The following is a 12,024-nucleotide window of genomic DNA, read 5'->3' as shown; positions in this document are numbered from 1 at the left end:
TATCCAATTTCCATGATTCTAGCATTCCATGATGCAGGCTCACTGCAACTACTAAGGGTATTCTGTTATATCACGTCTTTAACAATGTCCATTCAGGCTGAAAGGTTATAGCTAAAGAGATAATCTGTCACAGTGCCAGAACTGTAAAACAGGGATAATAATGTCTATATTATAGGACCGGGGGATAAATGTAATAAGACATGTGAAAGCATTTTAACAGGCATGACATGTTTCATAAATGCTCTACTTATTAAACATTTTCATGGAACGCCATACATAAAAGAATGACTAGAATTTTATAACATATAATTGGAATTAAAAGGACTTTGGAAAATTGGAGAAGTGATCAGAAACTAGAATGTAGCTCAAAAGAAATAAACATGAGGTACTTAAGGAAAAGCAAGAGACTTGGAAAAATACTGTTTATTGAAAATGCAATTAAAATTGAAGACTGTGTTTATTGTATTTTTAAAGGCAACTGAAAAAGGTATAGATAACATACTAAAAATGATGTTAAGAATTGAGTTTATGAAGATTAGGTTAAATTCAGTGTAAAGAGTGAGTGCTCTCCCAGGGTGGTGGCAGGGATTCTAGGGAGAGCGGGGTCTGCAGCTGTGTTCACACGGTGTGCTTTGGGAGTCCCTACTGACCAGAAATATTCTCCACCAGATGTTACAGTGTCTAAAGTTACACCAAAAGGCCTCGTCTTTGGGCTAAGGTTAAATATTGCTATAAAGGTTTACCTATTTAAACTAATTTCAGGTACTGGTTATTTCTTAAAAGGGATCACATAGGCATTGGGAGCAGGAAGAATCAGTTCAACAGAGAAGGGAAACACACACACTCTTTATACTTTCCCACAAAGACTTTTCTAGGAAAGCCACATTTTCTGTAATACTACACATTAACATGGGGAGTCTACCCTGATTCTGCAAAATTCACCCTGTCTTTTGAGTTCCAAGAGGAATACAAATCATAAACTTATAAAATCTTTATTAAAAAATATATTTTCTTTTTCATAAATATTTACAGGGAAATTTACTCAAACCTTTGAAATAACAGAGACTATCACAAAAATGTTTAACAGAGCACAACAATATTGTAAATGTATTTCCTGAAAGAAACTAATATTCCTTAGAAAAGATATAGGATACTTAACTACCAAGATTTTAACAAAATATTTTTTATAGAAGTGGGTTATAATCTTTACCACAGAGTCACCAAATCTGCACCTAATCAAGAGAGTCAAATAAACCAGCTTTCATTCACCTTCTCCATCAGAAGACATCCATTTAACATAGTGTTTCTCTTTATATACAATAGCAGCCTCTGCTGGAGAAAGAGAAGTATGCTTTCTATTACAAAGTATTAGCTCAAACCTATTTTGAACTGGAAGAACTCAGATTCTTTTCATTTCTTGCTTAAAAAAGCTAAAATAATTTTCAAGGTCTTAAAGATGTACGAGCCTTATCAAGTATATCTTTTCTGATTTTGGGGTAAGTTGGATGTGCTTCGAGAACCTGCAAAAACACACACACAAACAAAAAAACAAAATAACAAAAGCATAAGAACTTGTAAGTCATTATCAAGAACTGCGGAGTCACAAAACTTACTAGAAACAGCATTACAGTTGAGATTTCATTATATTAATACTACAAATTTAACAACACTTTTTAAAGGTGATATCTGAGATGCGTGTGACATGATGACTCATTTCTGTTAACAGCAATTAAATGAAAAAGGTAGAATATAATACTACACGTGGAAAATACAACAAATATAATTATTTCCTTAATAGATCAGTTACAGAAAACAATTATGTATCGATGATTTAAGATACTTTAAATAATTTAGCTATTAATGCATGATATTTAATAAACCCTTAGTTATTTTTACCCAGGAGCACACATCAGATTTACCTGGAATGATTTTGAAACATACAAATTTCCAGGTCTACTGAGTCTAGGAGTAGGGGAAATTCATTAAAACAAACAAACAAAAAAAACCCTCCACAAATGATTCTAATGTATAACCTTACATTAATGTACAACCTTAGCCTTAATGTGAAATGCTGCCTTACGCAGAGACTCAGTAATCAATAGCAATCGCTGGGGCCAAGTATTTACTATAATGATGCTCACACAGCTATCCGGGATAAGACACATCACAAAATTCTCTGCTAAGGAGCTTTTCTTGGAGCTCCCAACAATGTTTAGTAAAATGCCTTATATGGAATATCAATGTGACAATGTACATAAAGAAACTGAAAATTCTAAAACTGCAACTTAAATATTTGTCATTTTAACAAGGGATCATTTAGTCAGGAATCAATTCCAGAAGTGTAATTGAATGACTTCTAAATGACACAAATACCTCTTTAATTTAGAAATCTGAATCCTCTAATAACCAGAGACTTAGACACATACATAAGAACTTCTATTCAGAACAGTGATGTGGAGAATCTATAAAAATCCTGAGATATCTTCTGACTTAAGGATTACGTTTTATTTAACATGCTTCTCTAGCCTCTTTCTTTAAATTGACGTAAACATTTTATTATTTGAGCCCAATTAAAAACATATGTTTTTTCAATTTAAGTAAACTTTATTTTCTAAACTTTGAAAACTGGTAGTATCTCCCAGATATATGTGATGAGTCATTTAACCAAAATATGACGTCTTCTATCTCTATTCATGTACATCTTGATATTAATTAAAAGTAGGAAATAGTCCATCTGAAAAATTTTAAGAAATCTAAATTTAAGTTTTACCTGGTGACATACGTCAATTGCATCCACAAATCTTTTTGCTTTTAAGTAATTAAATGCCAGTTTGTATCCTGTAAAGACAAAAAAACCAACAATGATATAGTACTATTTATAGAGCATACTGTTAATATTACCTTTTTTGGCCTCCTCCTTTGTTTGCTTACTCTAATATTAGAGAACTCTTAGTGGAGGCTGGTGACTATACTATGATAGAAATGATAAGATAATAGAGGGTGGAGTGACATAAAAGGAGAACAGGTAGGAAAGAAAATGGAGTTGTAACAAAGGACCACAGCTGGGTTAGAAGATGGCCAGCCATCCCACAAATGCGGTTTTGCAACTTACTAGAAAAGTCCCATTTGTTTCAGATTATGGTAAAAACTCATCATAGGGCAGTAAATGATAACACAGCTATTCATTTATACAGTACAGATTTACTTAACATGTCAGGCAAACTGGTTCCTTCAGTCATGAGGTTTACACTCCATTAGGAAAGAAAGTACCTTATTTAAGTAATTATGTAAGTACATGAATAATTTCAAAACTGAGATAAATGCTGTGATATAAAGGTACAGGCCAAGAGCACTGTAATAAGAAACCTGGTTGGGGAGGGGGTGGGAGTCAGGCACGGTCTGAAATCTGAAGGAAGAGGCATAAGGTAGACCAAGGGGGTGGGAAGCAAGAACACTGTTAGGCAAAAACTGCACACGGAAAGGCCAATGGTAGAGGGAGACATAGCAACCAAATGGACCTGGGGTGCACGAGCGGAGCGCAGAGCAGGGGGGAGAGCGGCTCAGAAGACACTGGGTTAGTCATTAGATAGCCACATCAGCGATGAGTAACAAGCACCACAGTTACTGACAGTGAAATGTCACATTTCAGACACTGACAATTTAGAGGAAAGTTTTAAGACATTCTTAACTGACTGTTGTTCTGTAACAATGCCATAATAGTAAGCAAACTAAGGAAAAGACAAAAAAAGTGGACTCAATAAATAAGATATAACACAATGTAAAATAATATGTAACTAATAAATTAAATATCTTGCTTTACCATTTAGAAATATGAAAAAGAGAAATCTGAATGTTGCTCTTAGGCCTTAATCAAAGTACCAAAGCAAGTTTTTAGAATTTCAGAACAATGTTTTAAAAGAATTGCTGGCTAATGCAATCATACGGTAGCAAAAAGTAAGGAAAAAGAATTATCTAAAATTCATTGTATTACACACACACACACACACACACACACACACACACACACACACACACGAGAAATGTCCAAGATGAAAGCAGTAAGTGTCAGAGAGGTAAACTTGGTATCATTAGAAAATAATTATAAAAAAGATTAATAAATAGAGTTTATTAGAGACCTGGACTCAAGTCATAGGTTTCTTTCAGTCTTAGTGTCACCTCAGAAGAGTTATTTGAAAACAAGCCTTCTGTACTTCAAATTAGTTGATTTGAAATAGTTAAGAATTGCTAATGATGTGTTTGCAAACATGTGAAGTAAATTGAATTTAATGTTGAATACTTTCAAGCATTCACCTAACAAAGCCACTGTTAAGCATTGAAAAAAAAAGGAACATTTAAAAGGACATTTAAAAAGGAAAACAACATAAGATGTCATGCCAAACATGGAAACTAGAGCCAAAAAAACCTAGACTTAACTTTTGGTTTCTGGCTTCCTGACTAGCTTTGAGACCTTAGACAAGTCACCTGAGCTGTCAATCTCAAGTTTCCTCATCCAAAAATGGAAGGATAACTCTGCTCTTAGTGTAAGTTTAAAGATCAAATGAAATACTTGTTGTGAAATGCTTTTAAAAATTTGAGTACCACGCAAATATTAGCATTTTTTTCTGTGTAAACACTAAATTAGAAGCACAAAGTTTTCATATTGAAAGAAACTTGATAGATCATTTCCTTCAAAAAACTTTAGAGAGGAAATGAAGAGCTAGAAATGGCAAAGAACACGTGTACCGCAGCTGCATGACACCTGTCAGGCTTCTAAGAATTCAAGTCTTTGTAATCAGGAAAAAAAACGGGGGAGAGAGAGAGTGCGCTCGTGAACACGAACAATGTGAACAGCCTAGTGACTGTCACGTAACCTGGGAATGACTGAAGGGAGACACATGACTGTGTTCTCCTCTCAGTGGATCTCAGTTCCTGGTGCCTTTCACAGTTACAGTACTCACGCCTGAATCCTATGAAAAGAACACAACCATGATTTGAAGGATTTCCTGACAAGTGAAAAAGTGAAATAAATGCATCTCTAACTTGGCCAGGCAGGCTGGGGGTACTGGATGCCATGATAATCTTAAGGAAGAAACTGTGAGAATTAATTTAGAGCCTCAGAGAAATGCCAACTAAGGAGAAGTCAGAGGAACTGAAAAAATCACCTATAAAACACAAAGATAACACAGTGAAGGAACTACTGACTTGAAATCTCTTTATTTGCTGGTCTTCCAAGGAACAGAGTATTTAAATAACTGAGCTTCTAACTGTATTCCTTCTGGGGAATAAAGCACCAAAATTAAATATATTTTAAGGATTTTAAGGAATGCTCATTTTACAAGCTGATTTTATTCTGTAAGACGCACAATACCTGAGAAGGAAGCGTTAGTTCCTGGGCTCTATACAAGTCTAGTAAAATAACAGACCTCAGAAAAATACAAGGTAGGGGAAGTCCTGAACTGACAGCAGTAAGTCTAAAGATGACCAATCTGACTGCAGATTAAATCTGAGTCATCACTGTGCCACGGCTGCTAAAAAGACAGATGCCATCTTAGGTTGAACTATCAACTACTAAAGGCCTCATTTAAAAACATAGCTTCATTATACATACAATTCGTTCTTAAATCATACTTAAGAACTTGTTCATTTCTGGCACAACAGGTCAAGAGGGACATGGACAAATAAAACTGCCTTTTCGAAACCTATTTGGCCGTGGAACCTCATCTCCTCACGCTCAACTCTCTGTTTTTAAAGAAATAACTATTAATATCTCACCCAGTATTCCAAAGCAAAGTTTGGGAAATACTATTTGAGAGTTTCCAGGAGACAGCAAGGAGGGTGAAAGACTTGAAAGCAAGAATGGACAAGCACCTGACGATGGTTTGGAGAGAAACTGAGGAGAGACAATGACAGAGTTTGCAATTAGAGGGCCATTATGCATAAGGGCGGAAGGACTATGTGGGTTGCTCGAGAGAACAGACAGGGCAGTGTCAATGAAGCCTATTTCAGTGCAACACAAAGAAAGAGAGGCCTGGGGAGGAGCTCCCCAGGAGTCACTAAGTATATTCCAGATGCTGCCCATCTGTTACAGATACTGGAGACTAGCCTTCCTCAAACCAATGGGCTACCACTGGAACCAAATGACGTTTATAGATGCTCAAGAGAAAAAAAAAAGTTCCGTAGTCAAATTACTGTGGGAAACATGTCCCCTCTGTGATATCCATCACAGTATATATTAGGGTTTAGAGGCTTTGAGAAGTTCTGCAGTAAAGAAACCAGGAGGACTTGATTTGATGCAATGTCTTCCCACTTCCTTCACAATGAAACACCTTCCCCCCACAGCATCACCATTCTGGAATTAGAGGGTGAAGGGAAAGGAAGGGCAGAATTAGATCGGATGTCCTTTAAGGCGACTGAGGTGGAGTTTGAATCTCAGGAAACTACACCTAATAACTTAGTAGCTAATAATCTATTATAAATATAAAATATAAAATTTTATATTAAAATATAAATAAATATAAAATAAATTATAAAATAAATATAAATAAATATTTATTTATTATAAAATAAATATAAAATTTATTTTTCAGACGGTCCAACAAAGGATGTTGGCTTTCACAGGAAACCCACGTTTCCTGTGAAAACCTAGTGTCTAAATTTTAAACTCACCTACTGCTGGATTTGTCTGATTGCCGTGTTTCCACGCCATCTCATAGTTTAAGGCAGCGTCTGTATATGCTTGCTCTTTTTCCATAATGTATCCCATATATTCATAAGCTTTGCAGCAAGACTGAAGAAAAGTGCAAGATGTATCAACAGATTACACTTGATATCACTAAGATTTTATGGAGTGCTTATGACTATAGAGGTCAACCATATCAACTCATTTAAATGGCACATAAAACAGTGGTTTTCAACCTTGGCTATGCAATCCAATCATCTATGGGACTTAAAAAAAGATTCTGATGCTGAGCCCCTATCTCAAACCTACAGAATCAGGATTTTTGGGTGAGAGGGAAGGAGATGTTTTATACATATACATATACATGTACACTTTTTATTACAAGTAATTCTAACACATACAGAAATTACAGTATGATGGACCCCCTGAACCCATGTCTTCAACAATGAACTCCTGACTGATACTGTTTCACTACTCCATACACTTGTCCTTCTGTATTATCAGATAAAAAACCCTCAGATACTACATCATTTCATCCATAAATATTTTAGTATGCCTCTTTAAAAATAAGGACTTTCTTTCAACATAACCACAAATTATCACACCTAAAATGTAACAACTCCTTGATATCACCAAATATCCAGTCACTATTCAAATTTCAAATAGTCTTAATATACTTTTTTGTTTGCATGTTAGGATGAGGATTCAAATAAGGGCCACACACTGTGACTGGTTGAAATGTCCCTAAACTTCCTTTTGATCTAGAAGTCTCCTCTCTGTCTCTTTCCTTGCAATTAAATATAGAAGAAACAAGAATGTTCATCCTAGAGTTTCTCACAGCCCAGATTTAGATGAGTGCATCCTTAGAGTGGTTATATAATATATTCCTATGTCATTGATATTTCCTGGAAATTGTATTAGATCTAGAGGTTTGTATCCGATTTTGACTTAAGGGGAAAGAGGTGAAACTACTTACTTCATAGATTAGTGCTCAACCGAGTCACACTGCTCCTTATGAAAAAGCAAAAATGCACAATGCTGTATACATGTTTTTAGGTATTTTTTAATTGCTATTTTTTCCCAGAGTGTTAATTTTAAAAAATAGAAAAGTAGGTATATTAAAATTCACTGCGTTATTTTAAGTTTGAATATTTTTTCTCTTTATCATAATTTTACTTTCCTTATTTTAATGCAAGAAGATACATCACTAATATTTTCATGAAAACTATTAACCATTAAAAAATACACACAAACATGGATCAGGGCACGCATTTTCCCTTTTTGCTTCAGGCTTCAATATAGCTCAGCACAGCACTGTAAGATCCTACCTGTTTTACCTTTTGATACTTTGTTAAAAAAATATTGCATTAAATGTCATTCATCCTGATCACTACATTGGACTGAGTGTTTATGTTCGCCCAAATTCATATGTTGAAATCCTAGCATCCAGTGTGATGGTATTAGGAGGTGAGGCTTTGGGGAGGTGAACAGGTCATTTGGGTGGAGCCCTCCTGAATGGGATTAGTGACCTTATAAAAGGGACCCCAGAGAGCCCCCTTGCCCTCTTTTTCTGCCATGTGAGGACACAGTGAGAACTCATTAGTCTGCAACCAGGAAGAGAGTTATCACTACAACCCAACCATGCTGGCACCCTAATCTTAGACTTCCAGCATCTAGAACTGTGAGAAATATTGATAAATTTCTGGTGTTTATAAGCCACCCAGTCTATGGTACTTTGTTATAGCAGCATCAGTTAACTAAGATAATCACTGAGATTTTAAAAAAATATATATATATTTATTTATTTATTTATTTGGCTGCGCCGGGTCTTAGTTGCAGCATGTGGGATCTCCGTTGCTGGTGCGGGATATTCGTTGCGGCATGTGGGAACTTTTTAGTTGTGGCATGCGGGATCCTGTTTTTTTTAGTTGCAGCATGCGAACTCTGAGTAGCAGCATGTGGGATCTAGTTCCCTGACCAGGGATCAAACCCAGGCCCCCTGCACTGGGAGCACGGAGCCTTAGCCATTGGACGACCAGGGAAGTCCCGATAATTACTGAGATTTTAAGTGCTCCTTTAAATTTCGGACGTGGAGTGAGTGTTTCACCTGTGTCACCCCACTCTGACCCTCTCATAGATGGTGTGTTCTTCCATCACGTGGCACGTAATGTCTTGTGATGTTATACCCATTCACTAATTCATCATGGTTGGAAAATAGTGACATTCTATCATTCTTTCTTCATTTATTAGCTGGAAAACATCTATAATGAGAAACACCTCCTTTTCCACTATTTTGTTTCCCAGCAGTATTGTTCATACAGAAAAGGCAGGATAGATGCTTAATTCTTTCCCTTTATTTGCCAGCTTTAGAAATAAGTCAGTTTATTAGCATATTTCAGTGGTGACCAATTAGGGTTTTTTTTTTTTGGATCTTTGTAAACTCATGGACTTAGACATATTTGGTGTGTTCCAACTCAATGCAGTTATTACTGATAATCTAAAGTGTCTCAACTTTGGCTAGTGGGAGTGTCCTCAAGTTGGCTCTTGAGTCCCTGACATGACTCCAATTATCACTGATAGCTTCCTTGCCATCTGGTATGACAAGATGGTCTACTGTCATCTTGTACATTTCCTGCCCCAGATCTGGATGATCTCCATTTCTTAATTATATAATTCAGAGTTTCTAAGCTCTGGTTCCTGAATTTCATGCTTCCAATATTGTCATGCCTCAGCAGTAGGGCGACGCCTCTAAAGCAGCCGTCATGTTCAATCATGCAATGCATTGCTGTCTGCATTCTGGCAAATTGAAATTCTATCTGCACTGAAACCTTAATTCCCATGAAATCTTGCTTAAGCCTCGATTAGGCATGTAAGGGTTAGTTATTTGGCGGTTTAGATTTTTCAGAGCCTATTAATAAGTATTCTGTTTTTTAAGGCCAATGTAACTTAAATTACATGTATAATTACATAAATTGATAAATGGCTTGATATTTTAGGTTTTTAAAGTCCCCAAGAAAATAACTTAATAGTATTAGACGATCATGACTCCTCTTTGGAAAACAAATGATCTATTTTGTAATCTAACTGGCTCAAAGGGAATAAAACATAGATTTGCTGTGATTAAGATTTTGAAGTAACTGATAAGACTCTATAAAGATAAATATCCTCAAGTTTCTAAGTTGAGCACAATTATTTCTCAATAAATAGTAACAAATTCTTAACTTAAAACATGTTACAAAAAGACATCCTTTTCTGGGCAATTAAATACCAAAATGCACTGTTAGTAAAGAGCCTTAAATTCTAAGGACTTGAAGATTTTCAGTTTTATACCTAAGATACGCACTTTTCTACCTAAGATACGGACTTTTCATTAAACAAATCAAATTAAATGCTTAAAACACTTTTCCCTACAAAATATATTATGCAGAGTGGATTCTAATAATGAGAAAACAACACGCAGCTGCAGTCAGTTCATCAGGAGTATTTAACAGGAGGGACAGACGTCTGCAATTAATGCTCTTCTGCAACTTTCATTAGCTCTGGGATGAGATGGATAATCACAGGCAAACGCTTGACATTCCAAAACACTTTCTGTAAGTAGGGCAAAACCACAGCTGAAACTTGAAACTGCAATCTCTCTTTCTTTATTTTCAAGGGCAAATGGCTTCTTTTTTATTACTAATGTTTATTTCCTGATTGTGGTAAAAACAAACATTTATTCTCTAAAAACACACAGAAATCCCTAGAAATGGACCAACACTCTATAAAAATCTATATAGAGGGCTTCCCTGGTGGCGCAGTGGTTGAGAGTCTGCCTGCCGATGCAGGGGACACGGGTTCGTGCCCTGGTCCGGGAAGATCCCACATGCTGCGGAGCGGCTGGGCCCGTGAGCCATGGCCACTGAGCCTGCGCGTCCAGAGCCTGTGCTTTGCAACGGGAGAGGCCACAACAGTGAGAGGCCCGCGTACCGCGCAAAAAAAAAAAAAAAAAAAAAAAAACACCTATATAGAAAGCTTATACAACAAAGGCTACCAATTATTTTTCATTCCTCAGTCACCTACCCTGTTATGACGCAGGCACCTTTTTAACAGCTCTTCTGCCATGTCGTACTTTGCTGATTGAATATAAATGTCAGCAAGCAGCAGCCAACTCCTCTCAAAGTCCTCAGCATCAATAGGATTCCAGTTCATTTTTGCAATCCTTTTCAGCTGGTTTCGGGCTCGTGGAGTTTGTTTCAAGATCATATAAGCTGTTGCCATTCCCAAAAGTGCTGGAATATGATCCTTCTATAAGGAAACAAGAGTTGAGACCCCCAGATACACAAACATAAATGTGCCATGTTTAAAAGAAAAACACATGGAAAGTAGCAAGTGCTACATAATATAAGGACCGGCCTGTGGATTCTGTTGCTGGCTTCACTTAAATACTGTGATATGGTCATTGTGTAACACATCCAGTAACCTCAGGCTACCAGGAGGAACCATCTGGTCCAGGTAGTTCAGTAAGAATGCAGGTGCGGTAACCACGCAATTCCAGACAATTAGGAAAACTTGTTCTTTAATGAGACTGTTTCAGTTTTGTACAGAAACAGAAAAAATAAAATTCTATCTCATTGTAGTCCTAATTGAACATTTATGTTTCAGATTCAGCATTCTGGCTCCTTAGTTCTTTAACCTATAAAACAGGACTAAGAGAATGATTTACCTGCAAATGATATTCCTTATCTATACTGACTTCTACTGCTCTTTTCCTCCTCCCTTTTCATTTTATTCAAAAGCCTCTTCTCCCAATAAAGTTTGGTTAATGAAATGTTATAAATAAGGCATGCAATTAATTAATCATTTGGAAACTATATGAAATAAACTCATGCCTTAAAATATGCTTTTAGATTTGGAGTCTGCAGCTCCTTGATAGTAACTATAAAAGATGATATTCTTTTAGACAGAGCTCAGAGTCAGAAAATGTCACTCTGCGAAACCAACAAGCTATTAAGAATTGGTATAAAATGGAGACCATTAGCGGTCTATCCAGAAAACTAACATACCTATGCAGTTATGTGTATGAATCTGACAAAGATAAAGTGCTTCTCAAATTTCAGCAGAGGGACCGTGATGCTTTTATAAAGAGAAAGACTTCCATTTAAAATATAAATAAAAGATGAGAAACTGTGATGTAGAAATTATAATATCATGACTATAATAAAGGTGCACTGTAAGATAGCAAGTTTCAGTAACTAATAACGAACAAAAGGAGAGCAGAGTGTTAAAAAGTTCAATGTCCAACACTGATCATGGTTGGAAGTCAAATAATCCTGGAATAGAGAAGGGCAATTCACTAGAGTCTG

The 12,024-nt window shown here is 36.2% G+C and overlaps 1 protein-coding gene across 2 annotated transcripts in view; it reads right to left on the bottom strand.

The window, feature by feature from the left end:
• Positions 1-427: 427 nt before the first annotated feature.
• TTC21B (tetratricopeptide repeat domain 21B) overlaps positions 428-12,024 on the bottom strand; it is an 87,319-nt gene continuing 75,722 nt past the window's right edge. For both annotated transcript variants that reach the window (XM_060016655.1, XM_060016656.1), the window contains exons 26-29: positions 10,742-10,966; positions 6,667-6,787; positions 2,771-2,838; positions 428-1,520 (exon numbers count right to left, since the gene is read on the bottom strand). In XM_060016655.1, the coding sequence (XP_059872638.1) occupies positions 1,443-1,520; positions 2,771-2,838; positions 6,667-6,787; positions 10,742-10,966 (492 nt within the window). In that variant the 3' untranslated portion in view covers positions 428-1,442. The remainder of the gene's footprint in view (positions 1,521-2,770; positions 2,839-6,666; positions 6,788-10,741; positions 10,967-12,024) is intronic.

The sequence above is a fragment of the Delphinus delphis genome, chromosome 7 (assembly GCF_949987515.2).
Source record: "Delphinus delphis chromosome 7, mDelDel1.2, whole genome shotgun sequence".
NCBI classification, from domain to species: Eukaryota; Metazoa; Chordata; class Mammalia; order Artiodactyla; family Delphinidae; genus Delphinus; species Delphinus delphis.
This window is presented reverse-complemented; position numbering and strand designations above follow the sequence as displayed.